This window comes from Desmodus rotundus, chromosome 3 (genome assembly GCF_022682495.2).
Source record: "Desmodus rotundus isolate HL8 chromosome 3, HLdesRot8A.1, whole genome shotgun sequence".
Classification (NCBI taxonomy): Eukaryota; Metazoa; Chordata; class Mammalia; order Chiroptera; family Phyllostomidae; genus Desmodus; species Desmodus rotundus.
The window spans coordinates 1136432-1160665 of record NC_071389.1 but is presented as its reverse complement, the minus strand read 5'-3'; the positions used below and the strand labels follow the sequence as shown (position 1 = coordinate 1160665).

General features: G+C 65.6%; 2 protein-coding genes across 2 annotated transcripts in view; one reads left to right on the top strand and one right to left on the bottom strand.

The window, feature by feature from the left end:
• Nucleotides 1-20254, bottom strand: part of PRDM16 (PR/SET domain 16) — a 281781-nt gene extending 261527 nt beyond the window's left edge. Inside the window, exon 1 of the mRNA XM_053920486.2 lies at nucleotides 20008-20254. Coding sequence (XP_053776461.1) covers nucleotides 20008-20044 — 37 coding nt within the window. The 5' untranslated portion in view covers nucleotides 20045-20254. The remainder of the gene's footprint in view (nucleotides 1-20007) is intronic.
• LOC139440814 (collagen alpha-1(I) chain-like) lies at nucleotides 12546-19565 on the top strand. The gene is made up of 3 exons (XM_071221113.1): nucleotides 12546-12667; nucleotides 18161-18261; nucleotides 18484-19565. Exons 1-3 carry the CDS (start codon nucleotides 12546-12548, stop codon nucleotides 19563-19565), a joined length of 1305 nt encoding a protein of 434 aa, XP_071077214.1.
• Nucleotides 20255-24234: the final 3980 nt, after the last annotated feature.

Below are 24234 nucleotides of genomic sequence, written 5' to 3'. Positions count from 1 at the left end.
GAGTCCCTCCGGAAGTCTTGGGCGCCGGGGCTTTGTGGGAGCAACACTGGAGCTGCCCCGTGGGGGTTGCGGCTCAGCGCAGACCAAGCACAGGGACTCAGGGCAGAGGGACAGCACCCCACACACTGGGAGCCCCGAGTCCCACCCTGCGGGGTCTTCCTTCAGCCCAGGGGCAGCTTGGGGCCAGGGGTCTCAGGCTGCTGCTCCGGGAGCCTGGATCGGATGCCGGCTTGCTCTTCGGGGGGTGTTGCTGCAAGATTTGAGATCCATACGCCTGAGCCAGAGTTCAGAGGCAGGAGGCCTCGGGGTGCCAGTGGGAGGCTGTTATTAGCATCCGAGGAAGAGGAGAGCAGCATGCTATGCCAGGGTCCCCCCAAACCACAGGCACCAAAACCCACTCAGTGGCTGAGCCGTGTGCACACGGGACCACAGACAGGGGCGCAAGTGTGGCCCCCGCAGAGTCACATGCCCGGAGGGGGCCTGGCATCTTTATGTGGAAACGGCCACTGGAATCCTGATTTCTACCAGTACGGGGGCCACCCCCGGACAGGCTCAGAGACACTCTGAAGCCACACTGAGCAGGTGCCACTGCTCCCAGCTTAGCCTGGGCAGGCGCCAGGCAAGGTCTGCCAGCTGGGCTCCCTCCAGAGCAGATGGGCACTTCCTGGGGACACGGTGGCCACAGCCCCCTGTGTCACCCCACCCTGCCCAGATGCCCCTGGATCCCCAATGGATCCCTGTTGTCCCTGCCATGGCAGGGACACCTTTGGGCTGTTTCCTAGATGCCAGGACACTCATCTGCTTTCTCTTGTTACTTCCCGTGGTGGCCTAGTGGGGTGGGACTCTGCTGTTCCCACGGCGGGTGGCGGAGCTGGGACGTGAACCCAGGCTTTCTGGTGCAAGGTCTGCATTCCCAACTGTCTGCCATACACAGGGGCAGCCCCTCCATCCTGAACCCCAGCTTTCATCTGCTGGACACGTCTGCCTCTCCTGACCAGTTTTCCCACAAGCACATGGAGCCAGGACAGAGCTTCTTGGGACTTAGGCAGAGGCAGGGTGGGCCCCCGCAGCAGCCCCTGACAAGGGGTGGGAGGCCGGGTGGGTGATGGATGGATGGGTGGTGGGTGGTGGGTGGTGGATGGTGGACGGAAGGATGGATGGATGGATGGATGGATGATGGATGGATAGTGGATGGATGGATGGGTAGGTGGATGGGTGGGTGGATAGTGGATGGAAGGATGGATGGAGGATGGATGGATGATGGATGGAAGAGTGGATGGGTGATGGGAGGACGGAAGATGGGTGGTGTGGTCTGAGCCTGGGTCACAGTCACTTGGATGAGCCTGCTCCCATTTGAAGGGACAGTGTGGCAAGTCAACAGGCACATGTCTCACTAAATCAGAAGAGACATCCATGGAGAGATGGGGGTTGAGGGGACAAATGTCCGGCGAGGCCGGGCCTGGAGCAGACACGACGACACAGGGAGTCTGCAAGTGCAGACTCACAGCCCCCTTGACCTTCCTCTGCACCGCTGGCCGCCCTGGGAACGAGCCACCTGGGGAGCAAATGCGCCCCAAGAAAGGGGCGTCTGACGTGCACCTGCAGGGGCACTTCTGTTTCAGTGAGAAAACCCCGTCATATAAAAAGGCCAGTTGAACAGCATGCACTTCACGGCCAGGGACATCAGATTTTTGCTGCAGAGGAGCAGGGACAGGCTCCCGCCCGTCCGGCTGCCCCAGGTGAGCCCTCACACCCCCCGCTTTCGGCTCCCAGTAGGGGAACCAGCTCCATGGAGGACACAGGCCCCGGCAGAGGTGGCTTTGGTGTGCAGAGGCCAGGACAGGATGGGGAGGCCCAGGGGACCCAACCTTTCAGAGAACGGTGAGCTCCCAGCTGGGTGCAGAAAGTGTCAGGGTCCCAGGCCAAGGTGTTGCCTCGGTCCATTCATGGTGGGGCCACACCCACAAAATTCCCTCAGACCACAGCCCCCTGAGGGCCAGGGGGGAATGTTGGGGAGGGGGACATTCTGTAAATGCATTTCATGCCCCACACGCTCCCACTCCAACCAAGGGTCCCACTTTCAGTGTATTCAAACCCATAGGAACACACATGGGAACAGGCTGTCTGGGGGCGCTATCATTTTTGGGTTGGTCCCAGTGATGCAGGCCCCCAGCTCCCTGATCTAATGGGGTGAAGACTCCGGGCCGCCCCCCGCCTCTTCCACGGGGAGACTCTCGGCCCCACAGACCCCTGTGCGCCCGGCTGCGTGGAGAGCAGCGGCAGCTGAGTTCGGACAGCTGGAGAAGCGGGGAACGCTTAAGACAGGGGATCCTGGTAGAAGTGCAGGCCTCATCCATCGCCACCGTGCAGCTGGCTGGCTTCCGAAGGTGAGCGAAGCAACAGTACGAGGCACAAGAATGCAGCAGGAAGGCCAGAGCAGGGGAGCCACGGGGGACGCGGGAGCGCGGCAGGCCTCGAAATTCCACCTAATCTCTCCTCCGCGCCAGTGGGGGGCGGACCCTGTGCCACCAACAGAAATGCGCTTCACTCCCCGGAAAATCGATTTGTCAACAACTAGAGATTCGTCCAAAGGCATCTCAAGGTTGTTTTTAAAAAAAAAAAGTGAGGAGGAGAACCGTGGGCAGAGGCACACACGACCTGAAACGCTTCTGGAAGCAGCTGCACGGCGGCCCCTCTGGGCTGATGGTCTGGAATGGCTGGACTTACAGGAACGGGGGCGCAGGGGGCACTCTTGACTAAGCACGGGTTTGAAAAAAATATCAAAGATGGTTTAAATCTGTTCCTATGATCTGAAAACTCCCTCCCACAAACCCCAAAATGTGAATTTCCTCATTTGGGGTTGAGTTGCCTGCCAAGTGCAAGGAAGGACCCCTGACCTGACCCCAATGTGGACAGCGGCTCCCTCCTGGGGGCCCCCAGGCTGCGTGAGAGGCCAGCCGGACCAGGGGTGGAGCGTGGGGGCACACACCCAGCAGCTCGGCACCAATGGGGGTCAAGCAGGGGAGCTAAAATCACAGGGCATCTCTCCGCAGTCTGTTAGTTGCTCCGTCTTATGAAGCCAGGAGACACCTGCCTGCCGCCCCCCACCCCCAGCCACTGGGGGGGTCCAGCGCAGCACCTGGAGGACTCCTTTCGAAACAAACGTCCCCTTCGCCTGCCCCCAAGGGGGGGGCTTCCGGGATCAGCTCCAGGAGGCTCCGATGTGGGCAGCCTGCAGGGGCAGGTCCCCGGCCTCGCTGCAAACACACGGTCTGAGTCACTGACTGCCTTTCCTCTTTCCTCACCCGCCCCCACTTGATTGGAGGGGCCGGCCAGCCCCACCTGCTGGCGGCAGAAACCCCTCCCTCATCACCTCGCTCCTGCAGGTTCCCAAAGTCTCCCAGCATGAGGTCGCTCCGCAGATCTCCCACCTCATTAACATCATGCTTCACAAAAATACATACATAGGGCAAGCACCCCATTAAGCCCAGAATCCAAAGGAAGCCAACACAGAGGAAGAGCTTGATAAAATCACTCCTGAAAGGTAGCAGGTGGAGACGGCAGCGGCTGGGCCTACATTCAGCCCAGACGGGAGGGCCCACTTGACCCGGCTCAGGTCCGGCACTCGCCGGTGCCAGCCGGCGCTGCCACAGCACAGGGTGGCTTCCCACCCAGCCCTTCTGCCCCCAAACAGGGCCAAGCTGTCCGTGTGGAAATGCAGCCTGAGCAGTCAGGTCAGGCAGACACGGGGGCTCCAGGCATTTCTGCTCAAAGGGTGAAGGGGCAGGGCTGTGGGGGACGGCCCCTCGGGTACGGCCCTCCACCCCTGCACAGGAAATGCAAGGCACACCTTGGCCCACAGCAGTAACTCCAGGCTGAAAGGATCCGGAGCCTGGGGGTCAGCATCGACGACCCTGGAGTCCAGGCCGGCCGCCCTGGCTCTGAAGGCCTGTATGCGGACGTTGCCAGGTAAGCTGCTTACAGTCTGCACAGACTCCTGAACGCACAAGAACACCCTGAGCATGCCTCAGTTTCCCCACCTGCCCTCCCTCAGAGGAAGAGACCAGGGGGAAGTGAGGAAAAAGGGACCCAGGGGCAGATGACTGCCGGCCACCCCAGGACACCAGGATCGTCAGCAGGGCCCATGGGCACCTTCTGAGGCCCACTGAGCTCAACTAGAGGAAGGTGCCGGGCCCTCGCCCAGAGCCTCAGTTTGCGGCCAGGTGCAGGCAGCCTCGGAGAAGCCGCTCGCCCACCCACCTGCCCAGGCGCCTGGGGTGCCAGCTCCCAGGACTGGACACGCGTCTGGGCCTAGGAAGCTTGGGGCCAGAGAGGCCTGGCTGGGTCCCACAGCCATGACCATCGGGGGCAGACCCTGGCCGGTGAGCACTCCTGTGAGCCAGGCGGGTCACCCGGACACCCAGAGGACACCTGCCACGGCCTCCGTGTGGCTGCAGGAGGTGGGCCGGCCGGGGAAGCGGACACTGACTTCCAGGTGTGCGGGCTGGCTGCGTGTCGTGGGTGCCTGGCTCTGCAGAGGGAGGGCCGGGCCCGCCGCGGCCGAGCACGGCCGGTGCCACACAGCTTTCGGGAGACAGGATTTGGCAGGGGTCTGTCTGAGCCCCAAACCTGCACGGCCCACCTCTGACAGCCAGACCGGGAGTGCAGACCCCCACCCAGATCAAGAGTCAGGATGCCCCTGCTCCCCGATGGGGGGGGCAGCAGCTTCTGCTGAGACCCGGCCCTAGCCCCAACTCGCGCCCCCTATCAGTGTGAAGCTGAGCTCAGTGAGGGGATCCCGCACGTCTGTGGCCCCACAGGCCCCGCCAGGGAGCGAGGTAAAGCTCGGAGGGGGAGGCAGACACCCCCTCACTCTCAGGTCCTCACCAGCATCCTGCCGAGACTGCGGGTGGCCCATCATCAGCGTCCATGCCTGTTAAAGCTACAGGGCCCCCTGCCTGGGTGTGGTTTGTGCTCAGAGGCCACCTGGATGGACCTTCTAGAGGGTCCATCCCTTTCTCTAGGGGTGGGTCCTGGGCAGCAGCCCCAGGGCAGTTAGCCCATGTCCACTGCCGGAGGCGGGGGCGTCCTGGGGACGGAGGGGGCAGGACAAGGGCCTGGATGCAGCCTGCACCTGCAGTGGCACCTCCGCCCAGGGACCCACCGGCTCCCAAATGCAGCTCCCAAGCAGCACCGGGAGCCCCCAGCCTCCCCACCCGCCCTCCCTGCACAGCCGGCACGCTGGGCCCAGTAGCTGGGGTTCGAACGGAATGCCTGCGAGCAGCCGGGCCTGAAAGTAAGACTCGGCCCTCTGTGTGTTGAGCGGACGGGAGCCCCGGGTACAGGCCCTGCAGACACGGCCAGGACTGGAATTCCCACGGGCGAGAGCAGAAGGGACGGAGCCTCCCTGGCTCAAGTGTCCGGGGCCAGCGGACTCCACTCCAGGGCTGCACCTCAGATTTCGGCGACAGACCGGTTGCCGAAAGCAGCCCGCGTTATCAGAGGCCTGCATGAGCTTGGTGTGGCGTGGCCCCGGGCCCCCAGAATTCCACACCTCCCAGGGGCAGATAATCCCGTGGAGGGCCTCCTGCCAGAGCCCAGGACGGTGCAAAGAGCTCTCCCGGCACCGAGCGCTTCTGATCCCCAAGCAGCTCCGTTCAGGAGTCTCCTTACCAGGCCCCAGGGTTCAGATCGAATGTCCCTTTGAAAGGGCCAGACGGGACCCTGGGCCCCCGCCCCTGGACCTGCATGACACCAGATCCCGCCCGTCCTGCCGGTGCTGTGGGAGGGCACTGCCCGCCCCATCCCCGGGGAACAGCCCGACACCCCAGGCCCAGGGCACCGGGCTTCCCGACGAGGGAGGAGGGAGGGGCTTACCCTGCCGGGCGTTTGCCAAAACCCTTCCTCCAGCGGGGACCCCCGCCGTGCCTGGGCTCTGCAGTCCTAGCCTCCCTCTCCTCCACAAGCTGACGGTCCCAGGACACCCTGTGCCAGCTCCCGGAACGAGGGTCCCCTTCCCCTGCAGGCATCTCCGCCTATGTGTGTGTCTCCTAAATCATCCGAGATGAAAACCGGAGCGTGGTTCATGGTATCACATGTGTACACATGTGCATGCATGTGTTAGCCGTGTGCACAGGTATTGTGTAACTAATGCAAGTGGCTGTGTGTGCATGTGCGCGTGTGCACATGAGTCAATGTGTGTGCACCTGTGTGGGTGTGTACACATGTGTGCACAAACCGATGACAGAAGCCCCATCGTTCCGCAGTTCCCTGAGCGAGTCCTAAGCCCGTCCCAGGGTGACATCAAAGATACGCTCTCAGAAGTCGGATGTCGCTGGATAACCGCGCAGTGAGGAGAAATGGCGTCCCTCCTCAGCTGCGGGACCTGCCACTCGGCTCCCCCAAGCCACCTGCACAATCCTGAACAAAAGACCCCAAAAGACAAGGCCGGCTCCCAAGGCTGGCCCCAGGTGCTGGCGCTCACAGGGTGGGCTTGGAGACCTCCCCCAGCGCCGGGCCCCGCCCTGCTGCACAGCGCAGATGCCTGCCCAGGCCTCGCCGACCGCGCACCGCCAGCCCTCCAGCGCAGTGGGCCAGCTCCTCCAGCCACACACTGCGCCAGGGCCCATGCAGGCACATAGGACACCGGACCCGTATCGCTCAGATTCGCTGGCTCTATTCTCCAAAATATTGTTCCCCACAAGCTCTTAAACCTGTAGGCCACACATTCCCAGGCAACTCTGCCTTCCGCAGGGCCTCAGAAAGTTCCAGAAACCCAATACAGGCTGCTAACAGTGACCACAGACAGTAGTAGCCACCACCACACCACGGTCATGTGCCCCGCCAACACCACACCAGCCGTCTCTTCCCACCTGAGGCCCTGGCCCCTCCCCGTGTCCCATCTGAGCCAGTCAGAAACGGGGTGGCGGGGGCACCATGAGCCTCCTGTCCTGATGCAGAGGAGGGAGAAAATGGGGGTCACACGGACGGGGGACACAGGTGCTTGCCCCCATCGGGCACACAGATCTCATTCTGCGTCCCGACCACCCCAGGCACCCTTCTGCACGGGCGGGGAAGGCACCCACTCCAGCCCTTGAGACGTGAGGGAACAGTAGCACGAACAGACCCTGCACCCTGAGAGAGAGCCCTGCCCCGCAGGCCGGGCTGAGGGCCCCGGGGAGGGAGCATGTGACACGGGCCAAGGGCCTCTGCTCTGTCCTGGCCCAGCAGAGGTGGGACGGGCCAGGGAGCCCAGGAGCTGGCTGGTGCGTGTCCCCATCCTCAGCCCTGATGAGGTGAAGGATGTCTCCTGGGGCCTCCCAGCTCCCCCTGAAATGGAACCCACCCTCTGCTGCAGGCCTCCTCAGCAAGTTGGGGTCCAGCGTACCCCAGGTCCCCTGATCATCGGCAGCTCCCCTGTCTCAGCCTTGGGCAGGGCGACTCCAGTCAAGAACAGGCCACTGTCCCTCTGACACTCGTTGCGCTGGCCTGGACACGCTCCCGGGGGACCTGCGGGGGCTGCTCTTCTGAAGAGCTCAGGGAGCAGAAAGTCCCGCCTGGGTGGGGGGCCAGGCTGCCACCACAACCCCGACACTCCCTGGCTGCCTTCCTCCTTTGCCCGGGGACACGGGAGCCCCAGTGCCGGCCTCCCACGCCGGGCACCCACGCTTAGCCGGCAAGCGGGCCGGCAGGTTCCTGGGGTTTGGCCTGAGGTCAGCTAAGGTGATGGGTCGCTCATCCCACTTGGAGTTTGGTGAGTGCGGACCAAGAGCCCCCTGGGGCAGACCAGTGGCCAGGGGCCGGGGTTGCATCGCCCAGCCCTGCCCACTGGCCCGGCACCCCTGGGGCCCCTGCTTCCAGGCCAGGCAGAAGGGTGGGTTTTGCTCCGGTTCACTTTCATAAATTCTGTGAGGGGCACAGGCTTCAGGGAGGGATGTCACGGGGACGCCGGCCCCCAGGGGTCTCCTCGGCCCTGGGCCCTGAGGCCAGGCTGGCCCCACCTGCTGGCTATCAGAGTCCCGTGATGCCAGCCCTCCTTGTGGCTCCCCCAGGAGGCCCACGGCCGTCCCGGAGGTCCCGGTGTCCTTCAGAACCCGTGGCAGGTCTCGTGGACGTGCCTGCAGGCCACTTCCCCGCGCTCCTCCAGCAGCCGGCAGGCCCTGCAGGTGAGGCCAAGCATCATTCTGTCCCCGTGAATAAAGGATCGGGCGTTCTTTGTCAGAAAACACGGGGCGGCATTCTTCCACGCCCGCCCTCTCCCTCCCTCCATCCTGCGGAGTCTGTGGGTCAAGGAGGGGGACTCCCGAGGGGCAGCCAGGGCCCGGCTGCCGTAATGGGCTTCTCACCCTCGCCTGGTCATCGGTGCCCCCGCCCCTTTGAACAAGGGTAGTCTGTCAGGATTGGAGGCAACCTAAAACCCGGGGTAAAGGGAGAACTTGGAGCAAAGAAAGATTCCTTACCCAGGCTGCTGGCCCGGGGGCCGGGGGGAGGCCGAGAGGGGCCTCCGAGCGGTCCCCGCCGTAATTAGCAGACGAGATTCAATAACACACAGCAGCTCTGAGCGGCTCTATCTAACCTTTGGAAGGTAAGATTAACACCTTCGATGGGGAGAAAGTTAAGACGGGGCCCCTGCGCTTTGCGATTCTGATTCTGAGCCGGGAAACGAGAGCCCCCCTTGGGCCAGCTATCTGCCCCCGATTTCTGAGCACACTTTCTACCCACTGTTTTTTTTTCCCCAGCCCTTTTGTTCGCGAGGACACTTGGCCAAATGTGCAGCCACTAAAGCTCCACCCCTCCCCATCGCGCGCACACACACACACACACGCACACACACACACACACACAAGCTCCCTGAACACGGGAGAGTCCGCGTATGGGGGGCCGGGGCCCCATCTCACCGGCTTCATATCAGAGACGCCAGGCCTCCGTAGGCCCCGTGGAAATCTCCCGCCGCCCCAGGCTGACTTGTTGCTCTCCGGTTTCATGGGCCCGGAAGGAGCCGCAGACCCAGGCCTCCTGGGCAGCAATGGGCCCACCGGAAGGGGCGACCGCTGGGGCCTGTGGAGTTTGTGCCTCTGGCCGGGGCTGCTGGGGGCGGGCAGGTGCAGCGGCGGCGGCCACGCAGGGGCAGCCCTCAGAGCCACGACATGAACGCTGGCAGACGGGAGGACGGGCCCCGCACGTCTTAGTAGGTCTTATTTTTAAAATCAAGTCCAATCCCTTCCAGGGGAAAATTGATCTGTCTCTGATAGCGTCTCCTCCTGCTAACATAATAAATAAATAATCAGCCGCGGTGTCGGGCTGTTTCATTCAATAAAAGGACGGCCCGGTGGGCCGGGAGAGAGAACGCGGCACCGGTGGGGGCGGGCGCGGGCTGTCCCCCCACCCGACGTTCCAGGACAGCATTTGTACCCCGTCACTCACTAGCTTCCTGCGCAGCCCGGGCGGGAACCGAATCCCTGTTCAGAGAGGCGCGCACAGGCGTGTGAGTGCAATTTAATATTTTCACACACAGACACATCATTATCTCGCAACCTGACACTGGCCGCACAACTCTGTCATTTTTCAAGAGGGCCCAGTTTTTCCAAGCGTGAGCCCCGGGGCTCGGGGTGATCTAAACAGCCCCTTGCGTCTTTGTTTCTTCTGGAGGTGAGGGACGTGCGGGGAAGCGCGAGCACACCCCCCTCTCTCCGCCTTTGAACTTCAGTCTCTGCTCCCCCCACAACCCGCAACCGGCTGCAAACGGCCCTGGGCGTCCCCGCGGCCTCAGCGGTGTGGGGGACAGCAGAGGTGAGGGCTCTTTGCAAAGCACAAGTGTTCGGGGACACCGCAGTGTCACTGACAAAACGAAAAGGCCCCAGGGTCAGTCTCAGACGTCAGGCCCATGTTCACACACGTATGTGTGAACAAAGAGAGCACACGCACATAGGTGGACACGCCTGCACACGTCCCGAAGGCTGTCCAGGCACACTGACCACATGAAGGGCCTAAGTCGGGGGCCGTGTTCCCTCGGGTGGCGAGAAAACGCTCCCTGGCTGTCAAGCTGCTCGAGAATGCTCCAGCTTTTCCGGGAATGGGAGCTGGGCGGTTTGCAAGGAAAGCCAGGATTCCCAGGCAAGGACGAGCAGGTGGCAGGGGAGAGGACAGAGGCACAGCTCAGTGGACACCGTGCCCCGTGCTGCTGGCGGGAGCTTGCAACAGCGTGGTGTTCCCTGAGCCAGAGACCTGCTGTGGGTCATAAGCTCCCTCCCAACAGGGGCCCTGGGCCCCAGCACAGTCACACCCAGAACGAGCCCCAGGACCACCCGGCGGTTTGTCCCGACACCAGCGCAGGCTCAGGACCAGACCAGCAGGGCACCAAGCGGGGAGAGGAGGGACCAGCCTCCACTTCCGAACTTGGGGCTGGAAAGGGCGGTTGGGTCAGCTCCAGACAGAGATGCCAGTTTCCGACACAGTGGAGAAGGGCTGATCACATCGCTTCCCGGGACTGAGGAAGGAAGCGCCCGTGCAGACACCCGTGTACCCGCGGGTGAGTTCTGGGCCTCATTCTGGGCCTTCCTGAGGGAGCGCCATCTGAGGGCACACAAGTGCCAGGGAGTGACAGGCTCCGGACTGACCTCAGGTGCGGGGTGGGGGACGGACCAGTGGGGACAGTGCTTTGAGGCCCGGTGAGCCGGCCCTCCCCCTCAGACAGGCAGCTAAAAGGGTGCTGGCGGCTCTCGTGGAAATCCACATTCCTGTGCGGCGCTGTGCCCGCCTCGGCGTAGAGATGCGGGATTAGACTGTGTCCGAAGAAAGAGGGCCGGGCATGTTGGGTCCCGTGCCTCGGCGTCCCCGGGCATCGTCTCCCTGTGCTGAAGTGGCAGCGGGGCGCTGCCTGCCCCAGGGACCGGGAGATGCCGCACAAACTGCATCTGAGCCACTGAATCCAAATGAGAGGGCGAGGCTCCCAGAAGCTAAGGCAGGTGCAAACCTCCCAACCTCCCTCCCGCATGCCGGCTCCTGCGGCCTCATTTGAAATAAAGCAGTTGGTGGAGGGTCTGGCGAGGGATGGGGAGAGCTGGCTGTCCCCAAGGTGCTGAGGCTGCGGTGGCCTGCTGGGCTGAGTCTGGCTTCGTTCCCTTCCCGACAGTTTAGCCACGGAGGCCCAGACTCTGGGACAAGCACCGCTGGCCAGTGAGGCAAAGGGTCTGGCAGGCGTCTGCGAACCCCCAGATTCCCACACGGGCCAGAGTGCAATGGCATGAACGCATCTTCCTCTGAACGCCCCCCACCCCCACCCCCAGGCCAAGCAGCCTGCCACTGCCTGGGGCCCTCAGCCGTGTCTCAGGGACCACACACAGTAGGTCCACGGATGGACAGTGTGCTGGGCTCCAGGGGCGGACACAAAGGGACGGATGGACTCGAGCCACCCAGCAGCACAGGAATCCCCAGCCCCTGCAGGAACAGGGAGGCCTCCGATAAGAAGGAGCTGGCAGATGTCAGCAGCTGCCCAAGCCCTGAGGACAGATGTCGGGACAGAAAAGGCCCAGCGTGGCGGATGGGCCAGGGAGGCGGCAGGGGGGTTGGGGGATCACTGGCCCTGGAGCATGGGGAACACCTGGCTGCCCGTCGAAGGGGCCGGCATGGACCTTGCACCTGTCCTCCTGGCTTGAAAATGAACTCTCGGGCAAAGGACCGTGTGAGCCGCGCAGCCGGAATCAAAGGGGGCCCGTGGCCCAGCCGGGCAGACGGCGGGTAGTGGGGCTTTATGATGGCGCAGCCTGGGCCCCCAGTCAAAGCGTGGCGGGGGGCAGGGTGGGGTCCACGCCCTCCTCCTGGCCTAGGTGCCCCCTGCAGGGCCCCTAACCACCCCGTGGAGGTCCGGAGGCTGAGGACCACAGAGCAGGTTCCCAGGCCAAGGACAAAAAACCAAAACTCAGTTCTAAGCCTGGAGAAGCAGCATGTCTGGGGTGCCCTGGCCTGTTTGGAGTAGGACTCACCCGCCATTCTGACTGCCCCCCACCTGCCCCAGGACCCCCACCTTCCAGGCAAGAACACACAGCAAACATCATGCGGGACCCTTCCAGAACCTTCCATGCAGTCACCCCGCTCAAGGCCGGCCGTGGAAGCAAGTGCGGGGCAGGCGCTCACACATCCACACAGTAACCCTCCACCTGAGCCACGCCCCCTCTATCCTCCCGAAGGCCGCCCCCTGCCTGGTTTCGCAAAGGCGACCGTAGGCCGTGCCTGGGCCCGGCAGCATGACACACAGCGTGAGAAGCTGGAGTGGACAGAGGGCCCCCCGCCCATCCCACGGCGGCCACTGCAGGGCCCACGCGAGGCCTTGGAGCAGCATCCAGGGCGCCCGCGGGCCAGGATGTGATGTTTGCGCGAAGCATTGTCTTCGTCACTCTTTTTGAAGTAGTGAGGTAGACAAAGCTACTTATTCATCAACTCAGCAGCTCACCAAACGGAGAGCAAACCCCAAGCCTGAGGACACACCCTGGGCATATGGAGGTCACGTCCACAGGGCCTGGTCCCCAAAGGCAGGGATCTGGGGAGACATGGCCCAGAACCTCCCCACCCAGCAGGAGATGGTGAGCCTGTGCGCCCCTGTGCCTGACATCAGTCCACTGGACTCCCTGTGTCCAAAGGAGAAAAACCAGATCTGCCTGAATGTACCCAGGTGAGTCAGGGGGCTAAGGGCAGGCAAGTGACCAGGCACATTCCTAGGAGTTCCCCAGGAAATCCCCGGGGGACCTGGGAGCCCCTCTCCCCGGACGTGGAGGGACAGCAGCCCCTGTCCTGGGCCTCAGGCCAAGCCCACGGAGATCTCTGTTTCCCGCTCATGCCTGTGCGCACGACCCGAGGCCAGGGAAGCCCTGAGAAGACTCCCAAGGTGCCTGCACAGGGACAGTGGCTCCCCCTCCCCCTCCATGCTGGGGGCACATCTCGGACCCGGGAGGTGGACTGCACTCTGCCCAGCAGCCTTCCCCAGCCATGTGCCCAGGGGGTGAGAGCCAGGGCCCCAGCCCCTGCTTCTGCCTCGTGGGCGGCCTCAAGGGCCAGGCCAGGCTGGGCCGGGCCTTTGGCGGGGGAAGCTGATCCCACACACACACTGGGGCCCACCCTCCACACTCACACTCGATGGGGTGCGGGTGGCAGGTGCACGCGGCCGAGAGGCAGTGAGTCCAGGACGTCCCCAGCCAGGCCCGTTCTGCACTGTCTTCCCCGTGCCGTGAGGGCACAGGTGTCGGCCACCGGCTCCCCGGCTGCCCGGCTCCCCAAGCAGGGCAGCAGAGGAGAGCACACCCGGGGGCTGCACCCCCAGGCTGGGGCGGGGGAGCACCGTCCACATCCACGGGAGGCTCGGCCCCCCTGGTTCCCCTCCCCCTGCCCCCGGCCCCGAGGGCCCTGTGTGAGTACGGAGTCCTTCCTCCTTCACCGCTGAATGCTGGAGGGGAGGCTGGGTGCACTCAGGGCCCCCGAGCCCCAGCCTTCAGGTCCCCTCTGACCCCCGGTGTATTTCAGACGCCTCTGTCACCGCCCAGAGCAGGCTCGGGCCAGAGTGAACACGGGACCCCGTGCCCCTCGGGGCTGTGTCAAGAGAGCCTCCACCGTGTCCACCCTGAAAGATGAGGCTTTGGGGCCAGAAGCAGCAGGCGCATCTGGGGACGAAATGAGTCCGGGGAAGACGCGGCGTCTCCGAGCAAGGAGATAAAATATTCACCGGGACCCAGCCACGTTTCCGAATGATTATAAATTATTTTAACAGTGCATTTGCAAGGGGTTATAAAAACAGCCATAATATATTTTTTCCTTAGATTCTAGAATTACCGGTGTGACAGCTAATGCAATAATGATTTGTTTCAAATGCCAGTGTTTAAGCTGTATAAAGCTGATTTTATACATTTTTCCAGTAGGCCGCATTGTAGTTAATGAAATTAAACACACCAATCGCATCTGTCCCCGGGGGACGAGGAACTGAACACACCACTGGTTTATTTTTTTATTAAAATAAATTGCAGCCGGCAAGATGGACTAATTGCGTACAGAATTGAAAAAGAAACATTCCATTGATATAATTAAGCCAATTTTCATGGACATAAATAGTTATAGTGGATATAAAATAAGCAAAGCCTTCACCAGAATCTGCCTTTCCTCCTTTTTTTTTTTTTTTTTTTTTTTTGCCCAGAATGTTAACTATTAAACAAATATGTAACTCGGAGCGTGGCTCTCCTGTCCGTGAGCTCTGGGGCACCGGGCGTTCCCCAGAGTCTCGCAGAGTCCGGCCGGGCAGGCAGCCTGGGCACCTCTGCACCACGGAGGAATTTTGATGGGGAAACCCCGAGAGCAGCCAGAGCAGGAAGAGGCCACCCCTCCATTGCACCAGCCAGCCCAGCACGGCCACTGTGGCTGGAGCCTGGAGCGGCCCAGGCCTGAAGACCGGCACTGGGTCCAGGCTGGACCGGACAGGTGCCTGCAGCTCTAGCTCCCTCGGCCCTGTGTTGGGTCCCCCTCTCCCGGGTTGCCTGTGGTGGGGAGGGTCGGAGGGGGAGCTGACAGGCCCCACACCTCCTGCATTTGCTCAGGCGAAGGCGCTGCGTGGGGGGTTCAGGCAGGTGGTCGGCACTCCCCTGTTCTGCACCTGCCCGTGGAAGAATACTCTGGGAGCACTCTGTGGGGGTGTGGGGGGCGGGGAGGCCTCCTGCCAGCCTGGGTGGGGACCCCGGCCCGGACAGAGTGCACCGCAGGGCCGCCAGCTCCCCCGCAGGCTCTGAGCGCTTGCTGCTCTCAGCTGCGTTTTAAGAGCAGACCTGCCACCAGCCCAGCCCTGGCCTCGGGGAGATGCTGAAACCCCAGCACCTCAGAGCAAATCCTGCGGAAATAGCTGCAGGTCACCCCTGGGGTGGGGTCGCTCAGCAACAGACCTGGGAGGGCTTTGTTTAAGTGGTAGCCAGTCCCGGCCCTAACCTGCCGTGTGGCCTGCCTGGGGCACTTGACCTCTCTGTCTGGGCCTCGGGCTTCTCACCCTTAAAGTGGTGCCAGCCAGCCAGCCACACTGCATCCTTCCTGGGGTCGTGAAGGGGGGTGGGGTCACGTCTTCCACGTGACCTCGCTGCCTCTAAGGGAACCTTGACCGTCTCCCTGGGGGCTGAAGAGCAGGTAGGGGCCGGCCGGGGCTCAGGCGGCTGCCGGCCCCGCAGCAGACAGGTGTGTGCAGCGGAAGGCCCGGGAGCTGCCTCAGCGGGAGCTGGGCTGGGCAGGGCAGATGCGGCCCAGGGAGGGGGCTGACCCTGGAAAGCCTGCCCCACCCTCCACCTCGGTGCGGACCCCTGGACCATCTCTCCCATCCTCACTGCCCCAACTTAGACTCAGGCTCCCCGCGTTCCTCTGCGCCTCGGTCCGAGAAGCGGCCGAAAACCAGGCCTGCCCGCCAGCAGAGCCTGGGTCAACAGTCAGGGGTTCCTGGTGCGGAGCCCGCCCGCCCAGGAAGCTCGGAGGCAGAGACCTTTGGGGCCGGACCAGGCCCTAGAGGAGGGCCCTGCGCCGGCTGGGCTGAGGTCAGAGGCGCCCAGGCACAGCCATCTCCACAACCCGGCTGCGCGGTGTAGACGCGGAAGCTGCTCCCTCCGCGCGGTCCTTGGCGGTGACTTTGTGAACGCAGAACTGGGAGCCGGAGCAGCGACCCTCGGCTCATTCCGGGGCTCCCAGGTCCCGCGTCCCCGTCGGCCCATGCCGTCTGGAGCCCTCGGCAGCTGGGTCTGCGCCAGAGGCCGCCCCGCACCCGCTGGGAGGCCCGGCCGCTCCTTCCGAGACGCGAAGTTTCCCTGGCGCACGGGGACGGCGCCCTGGCAGTTCCTCGCCCTCCCGCCCCAAAGACAAGGGCTGCAGCGTCCCAGACGTGTTCCCGGGGCTGATTCAAAGCCTGATAAATTGTGTTTAGCGCTACTTAAGATTTTTAAACGAAATTACTCAAAAGATTTTTAATCCTGGATAATTTTTGTTGAAACTCTAATTATACATCACCTTAATTACCAGCCCAGCCCCCCAAGGATCCCTAATTGCCTCCTAATTGAATAAAACAGGGGGCTAATGGCGCCCAAAGTGGCCCAGAGAGCTGGCTTGCCTCCCCCAGGGGCCCAGTGGGGGGAGCCTCCGCCCACCCCACCACCAGCACCTGGCCTCTCAACAGAAACGGGTACCAGGTCCCCTGCCCCACGCTCTGCCCAGATGGGGACGCAGGGAGCAGGGGAGCAGAGGGCCAGGCGGCCGGGAGGCCTGGCCCACACCTGCTCTGTCAAGGCGGAGGACAGCAAAGGCGGCGGCAGGCGGGCTTCTGTGGCCAGGGACCCTGGAAAGCAGCGATGCCCACTCACAGGATTGGCAACCCCCAGCCTTTCTCCCACAGGCCTCTGGCCAGGGCCCACCCGCAGGCCGACGGCGAAACCAGAGCCCTCGGGCTTCTGCAAGAGCCGCCGCAGGGCACCTGGCCTTGGCCCCCAGCCCTGCGCCCCGCCCTCCCCTCAGCCTCTGTGTGTTCGCCCGAAGCGGGCTAGCCGCTCCGCCACCACCGGACGTTTCCTGGCGCTGTGGCCCTCCCAGGCGTCCAAACAGGAGGCTGCCGTCCTGCTCAGGGAAGGGGACCGGTGGAGGGGCAGACGTGCCCCGGGTGGGCGAAGGGCAGGGCCCAGCAGAGACGAGGGAGCCCGGCCTGTTTCAGGGGAGAGCCAACCACAAGGAGCTCGGCCTCCAGCCCCGCTGCCCCCAACCTGTCTCACACATCAGCCCGAATGCACACAAAGGGACACAAAAGGCCACCTCCGGCCGAGGGACCGGCCGCCAGCCCACCCCCGGCCCCCGCAGCCGGCATCCTGAGGACCGCATCCCCAGGCCGGGGAAACAGGACCCGGGGGGTGTGACCTCCATGCCGATCGGGCCTCGCTCACGGGCAGCCCCCACGGAGGCCCTGGCCGGACCATCCCTCCCCGCACAGAAGTGAGGAGGGCACCGCAGCTGTGCTGACCCCTCCACCCACCTGCCCACCTGGCTCATGGCGGAGGCAGAAACTCTGAGCTCTCGTCAGGCACCCTGTTTTTAAATGGGCGGCGGGACAGTCTCATTTCCCCCCAGGCCTATGTGAAGGTACCTGGGACCCCAGCTGCCCTCACTCTGCCCCCAGCCCCCCAGGCCCAGGCTGAGGAGGTGGTGGGTTTCCCAGCAGCCCAGGCCTGAATGCCCCAGGAGCCTTTGCCCTTGGAAGCTCAATGCCAAGTCCCTGGCATGGGCCCCCAGGTGCCACCCGCTCAGCCAGCCTGCAGGCCCAGCAAGAGAGGCCCCCTGAAGTGGGGTCCCGGGGAAACACACATGCACCTCTGAGGGAGCCCCCAGCCCTGTGTCGGGGGTCACAGACACGGACCTGGGTGTCCTTCCCTGCCCGGCACAGGGCCGCAGGCCCAGCCCAGCCCTGCACACTGTCCTTTACCTGTGACCTCTCTGCTCAGCCCCAGCCCCTGACCCTGGCTGGGATGTGGCCCAGGGGTGCAGGGGGGGCTTCCGATGGAGGCCCTGGAGCTGCCCTCTGCCACAGATTCAGGTAATGAAGCCAGGTCCCCAGGGACGTCCACATCTGCTTAAAATATTGTCCACCGACATAAAATGCCTCCGTGGATCCTGGGCTCCACCGTGTCGGGGAGGCAGCCGCGTTTCCGTGCCTGCTGGGCCACCTTCTTGGGGATGGCTGGGGGCAGCTGGCCCAGCCCTGGGGCCCGAGAGGGAGGGCTTCCCGGCGCCTGCCCCGTGTGGGCTGCAGCTGGGCCTGGGCCTGGCAGGCATGCTGGCCTGTGCTTTCCTCTCCAAGGACTCCCGGGAAAGGGCATCTGTGCGCTGCCAGACCCCTGGCCACGCTCTCCAGACCCAGGCCAGGCTGCAGGGCACAGACAGGCACCTTTCTGGGTCCTGAGCAGGGCCTGGCCCCTCCGACCCTGCGGCAGCCTTCCCCACCTGCTGGGGTGGCGCAGACAGTGCTGACGGCCAGACAGGGGGCCAGGCTGGCTGCCTGCCGGGCGTGGGAAGTTTCCGGGGCTGCCTCTCGCTTGCAGCGAAGGCCAGGAGAAGGAGGCCACCTTCCACTTTCTCGCCCCAGCTTTGAGCCCTTCCTGGAGAGAGCCTGACCCAGGCGGCAGGCGGTCCTGGCTGAGAATCCGGAGTCGGCCCTTCCCGCGCACACAGACCCAAAACGTGCACACGAAATCGCACACCCTCCTCGCCCGCAGGCAGGTAGCGCTGGAGCTCCGGAGCCAGCACTGAAATGGGGACCTCGTTCGCACCAAGAGGGGCCAGAAGTCACTGGAGGCCCAGACGGCTGGGGGGGCCCGGGCCGGGAGCACCCGGCAGAGGAGGCTAGCCAGAAAGGGGGAGCCTCCACCAAGGGCCCCAACCGCCTGGCGCGCAGGGCCCAGCGGCACCGTGCGTAAGCTGGGACCTGCTTTTCCCGGGCAGACCCCGCAAACGTCCTGCGACTGCGGAGCCACTGTCCCGCCCAGCCAGGCCGAGTACCGAACACAGAGAACAGAACTTCCTCCGAAAACTGCCGCAAGTTTCGCGCCCTCCGGACTCAGGCTTGGGGTCGGCGAGTGCCGCGCGGCCGGGCACCGCAGGGTCAGGCCGAGAGGAGCCGACCGAACGGCCTGGTGGTCGGGCGGGGATCCCAAGGGGAGCAGGCCGGGCTCCCCTTCCGCCCGTGGGCTGGCGGCCGGCGGAGAAGGGGGCGGCGAGAGCAGGAGACGCTGATTCCACTCCGCGCGGCGCTCGCCGCTTCGCTGCAGCCGGGCCTCCGCCGGGGCTGCGGGAGCCTCCCGGCCGCGCGGCCGCTGCCGCCCCCACCTGCCCGCCTCTCGGGCCGCAACCCCGGGCCCGGGGTCCTCGCGGCCCAAAGCGCCGGCGCCGCGGCGTGGAAGGTGCACGGGTGGCCCGCAGGCGCGGCGGCGGCTCGGGCGGCGGCGGCACCCGGCCGGCGGCGGAGACCCAGAGGCGAGGACTTGGAGGCAGCAGGCTGGGCGCGCGCAGCCCGGGGCTCAGCCCGAGCCGGAGCGAAAGAGAAAGTAAGACCGAGACCCGGCGGCCTCGCCGGGGCCGCTCTGTCCCCGCCGGGCTCCACGGCTGTGCCAGGCGAGCGGGTGCGGACGGGTCCGAGCGGGGCCGAGGGTGCAGGCGGCGGCGGCGGCCGGTCGGAAGGCGGCCCGGCGGGGACGCAGCTGCGGGAGGCACCCGCTCCCGGGCGGCCCTCGTGGGCTGCCGGAGGCACCGAGGAGCGCCCTCCGCCGCGCGGGGCACCACTTGGGAATGAACTTCGCGACCGCAGTTCCGAGCCCAGGAAAACGTCTCCATTTTACTCCCCAAGGGCTGCGGCCGTCCCGCGGTCGCCAGCCCTGCCTCGCGCCCGCGGAGCCGGTGGGCGCCGGCCCGCGCCCCCTCCTCCGCCCCCTCCCCGGCTCGGGGTCTCCCTCCTCTGCGCCCGGCTGGCGGACGCCAAAGGCGGTGCTCTAGCGCCCACTATTTCAAAAGCCCGGAATATGATTTGACCAGGACTGAGAGCCACTCGGAGAGAGAGGGAGAGAGCGAGCGAGGAGGAAAAGTTGCTCTCCCCTTTCGTCAACTTTTCGCTAACTTTCGCTTTTCGCTCCCCTCCACCCCCAGCCCGCCCCCTCCGCCCCCCTCCCCGGCCCCCACCGCGCGCCTCGGGTTCCCGGGCCCGAGCGCCTGACGAGGGGGGGCGGGGAGGGGGTTCGGCGAGGAGGGGGCCGGCGCCTTCGGGGAGCGCGCGGCCCGGCGCCCCGAGCCTCCGCGCCGGGCCCGGCCGCCCCGGAGCGCGGGAGGCGGAGCAGCCCCCGGGCCGCGCGGCCGACCCGGGGGCCGGGAGCCGGAGGCGCGCCGGCCGCGCCCCGACGCGCACCCCTGGCCCGGCCGCCCCGGCCCCGCGGCCCGGGCCCGCTGGCGCGGCGCGGCCGAGCGCAGGAGACTCACTTTTGGCTAGCTTCCGCGCCCTCGCCTTGGACCGCATGGTGTCGGCTCGCGGAATCTCTCTCCTCCTCCTCGAGTCCAGAAGCAGCTACACACTATCTTCATCTCCCCAGCATTGTCAGTTTGGACACCTTCGCACATGCGCACAGAGCACTCAATCTGACACCCCTCGCCGGGGCCAAAAAAACTTTGCAGTGTATTCATCATCCTCATCGTCGCGCCGCCGCCGCCGCCGCCGCCGCCCGCCGCCCCGGCGCGGGGCTGGGGGGCTCTCCTCGGCCTTCCCGGGCTCCGCCGCGCCGCGCTCTCCCCCCGCCCCCTCCCCCCGCCCCCCTCCGCCGCGCAGCGCGGAACTGGCCCTTTAAGAGAACATTCCGGGCTCGGCGCTCCCGCCCGGGGCCCGCACCCCGGACACTTTAAAAGGACCCAGGTGGCCCCGGAGGCGAGGCGACGATCCCCCCCCCCCCACACCCTTCGCCTGCGTCGCGCTGCGCCGCGGCTCCCGCCCCGCCGGCCGAAGCTGGAGTGGCGGCCGCGCCTGCCCCGGCGGCGCCCGCGGACGTGGGGCAAACGCGCCGACAGTCGGACGCGGGTCTGGCTGGTTTTGCTCCGTTTTCTCGCGTGTCAGTGCTCATTAAAAAGCTGTGCGTTCGCCGTTGCCCCAGCCCGCCTTTCTCCCCGTCTGTCCCCTCGGTCCCCGCCCCTGCCCCGCGATCGCCCGAGGGGTGCCCGGGTCCGCGCGCCCGAACCCGGCTCCGCCGAAGCCCCCTCCGGGCCGCCGCCCCCCGCGGGCCCCCCCCTGCCCCTGCCCCTCCCCTTCGCCCCCACCCCGCCGCCGCCGCGGCTCCGGACTCCGCGGCTCAGAAACAGCAGCGCCAGCGCCGCCAGCTCCGCGCTCCGCCACTGCCCGGGGCCCGCGGGCGAAACTCGGACCCGCCGCCCTCGGAGCTGCGGGGACAAACGCGCCGGCGCCGGGAGGCAGCGCGGAGGCAGCCGTCCGCACGACGGGCGTCCCCGCACCTCGAGGCCCTGGGACAGCCTGCGCGCTCCGGCCTCCGCGGCCCCCAGGTGAGTACCCAGCGGCGCTCGCGGAGCGGGACCCTCTCCAGGGACCAGGCCCTCTGGGGACACTCCCCCCTCGCCGCCAGCCCAGGTGCGCGGGGGACGGGAGGGCCGGCGCAGCAGGTGGAAAAGGACGGGCGGGAGCCGACCGGGTGTTCCTCCTGCCCGTAGCCCTCAAAACTCGGAGGCCGGGCAGCGGAGGGGCCGGCGGGGCGCAGGCAGGGGGCGCGGGGACCGGGCCTGGTGGGGACGGCGAGAACTGCTCCGGCGTCTGTCTGGGAGTCCAGAAGGGACTGGAAGTACGCGGAGGCACTGACGCCCGCGCCTTTTGGAGAACCAGGGCTCTGCCGACCGCAGGACTTGGAGCTGCCCCAGCGTCAGCCTGAGCCTGGGAGGGGTCCTGCCCGCGAAGCGGGGGTCTCCGTGGCTGGGGGCCCTCCTGGCCAGGCCCCTCCTCCGCGTGGCGCAGTGAGGCCAGCAGCGCCGCCCCTGGGACCTATGCTCCGACCCGCGCCCTGAGCATAAAAACAGTGACCGGGCCGAGAGCTAGCCCGACACCAGGGTCTGAGCCTCGGGACGGCAGGGGCGCACGGCTGAAGCTACCCCAGAGAAAAAGCCTGACAGCCGGGCTTTGCAGGAGCCGGAGGGGGCGGCGCCCTGGGCCTTCCCCCTCCGAGCCTCCTCAGCCCACAGCACTTCCCGGCGGGAATTCGAACCCTCCCCCCCAAGGAGCTCCCAGTGTTCGGGGATGCCCCGGTCTTGTGCCCCCTCGCTGCCCCTGACGGAGGAGGGGCTCTCCGCCCAGCTCTGGTTCTCCCTGCTCGCTGCCCAGCTGCCTCTCCTGTTTCGGGTCCTTGGGTGAGTGTTGCGGGGTCTCCGGGACACTGAGCAAATGGGCAGCTCAGCCGCTGCACCAGCGGTTCCTTCCAAGGGCCTGTCACCCTCCACACACACCCCCCACACACACCCTGTCTTTCCCCACGGGCTGGGCAGAGCACCACTGGGCTGAGAGGCCCCTGGCCTTGCTGCCAGGCTCTGTGCCCACCCAGGACTAGGGCATAGCCCACTGCTGCCCGGGGTGGGGAGAGTGGTCGCTGGCAGAGGCGGGAAGGAAGGCTGCTGGATCCCAGAGCTCAGGAGCTGCCTGCCCAACCCCGCCAAGGCAGCTGCAGCCAGTGGGCCTGACCTGGCTGGGACCGCTGGCAGAGAGATGCAGGCCCACCGCCAGACCTTCAGCACCCTTGCAGGGAGCCCCCCAGCGAGGTTAGGTATGAGGCCTGGGAGAATGCAAGGGTGCCTGGGAAGCATGCCCACCGGGAGGGTCCCCTCCCAACCCCTTCCAACCCCTGACCCCAACCCAGCCCTGGTCCCCGGCAGACGCCCAGGTTAGGAAGACCCAGGCTTCTTCCAGGAGCACCGGGGCCCTCTCCCTGCTCCCTCCCGCAGCTCGGGAGCCGATTAAAACCCTGGAGCCCCGGCCAGGCTGCCCTCTACACCTGGGCCTGCCCCTTTGCCAGGACCCGGAAGGGAGGGCCGGAGGCTGCACCGGCCCTTTCTTCCCTGCACTCTGCTAGGGTGCTGCTGGAAGGGGGTGGGACAGCAGCTCTGGGCCTGCCTGGGGAGAGGGCGGCTAGAGAGGAGGTTGACAAGGTGACAGGTGGGGCGCCGACCCCCACGGGTGCTGCAGCTCCTTCAGGGTCTCCTTTCAAACAACCCGGATCAGCTTGAGGAGCCCAGGCAGGCCATCCCCAAGGCCATGGCCCTGGCCTGGCCAGGCCCTGCCCCCGCGTGGCCAGACTTAGAACGGAGAGCAGGTCCGGCCTCGTGGCGTCTCCGTGAGAAATGGGGGGCAGTGAATGTCAGAGCCCGTCCTACTGGGCCCCCAGCTGTGTCCCACCCAAAGACATTCGGGGACTTGGGGGAACAGGTGCAGGCAGGTGGGGGCCGCTGTCCTTTCACTGACGCTGAACGGTTTAGGGGTGGGCGGGTTTCAAGGTGAGCCCAGCTCTGAGGAGCCTCGTGGCCGTGCTGCCCAGCACCCTGCACCCACCCCACCCCCAGCGACCTCCTGGGCTTCAGGCTCTCCCCACCTCCCCCATCAGACTGTCGGAGCTCAGCGGGCTGTGGGCTGGCTGCATGGATGCACCCTGCCCTCTCTGCATGTCGGGATGGACTTTGTTGCTGGGGTCAGGGGGCTGGAGAGAGGACTTTTACTGACCACTCCTGCCGCGAAGAGCCCGCTTCAGCCGGAGCTCCACCTGCTCCAGCCTGTCCTGCCAGCAGGGAGGTCCAGCTGGGCACCCAGGCTCAGGCACACTGCTCCCAGAGAGGGTCAGATGTGGGAGACCCAGGCTGGCAGGGCCTGCAGTGATGGGGTCAGCAGGGCCTGCAGTGATGGGGTCAGCATGGCGGTGTCAGTGAGTGAGGTGGGTCCCCAACTCCAGGAGAAGCCCGCATGTACTAGCACCACCCTGCACTCCCGAGTCCACCCGCCGCGGGGCTGGGGCACATTCTGTGCTCTGCCAGGACCAGCGCCCCAAGCTGACTGGTGGCCAGCAGAGGCCTGACCTCTGGAGAGGAGGTGGGCACTGGCACCACGAGACCTGTGTGCAAAGGCCCTGGGGCCGGGGAGCCCTCTGCAGAACTTGCAGGGAGCGGGGGAGGGCCAGCCGCCTCCGGGACAGACGTGCCTACCTGGCCCGGACCTCTACTTCCCACCTCATTTTCTGCTCCCTGAGCTCAGCCCGGCCCAGGCTGCCAGGAACTCAGTTTCTGAGTTCTATTGGATCCCAGGTCAACTTTGCTCACCTTCTGGTTCCTGCTCAGAAAGAGGCTGAGTAGCTGAGAGAAGGAAAGCCCTTCTCCCTTAGTTCAGGGGCTTAGAACGGCCCCTGGGGGTGTCCAGACCACCAGCCCTTGCCCCACCTCCCACAGAGGGCCACCGAGCCAGGCTGAGATGCGGCAGTCCTCTCCGGGCACATTCTCCTGCCCCACACCAGGTGGAAATGTCTCCCAGATTTGAGCAGCACAAGTCCGGAGACCAGAGGGATGCTTGGGGACAAGCTGGTGTGGCTCCCGCCCCGCAAAGGCGAAAGCCAGGTGGTCTGGCACTGCTCAGGTCACTCCTGGGGATGGAGCGCGGAGGGAGGCCGCCGCAGCCTGGGGCGA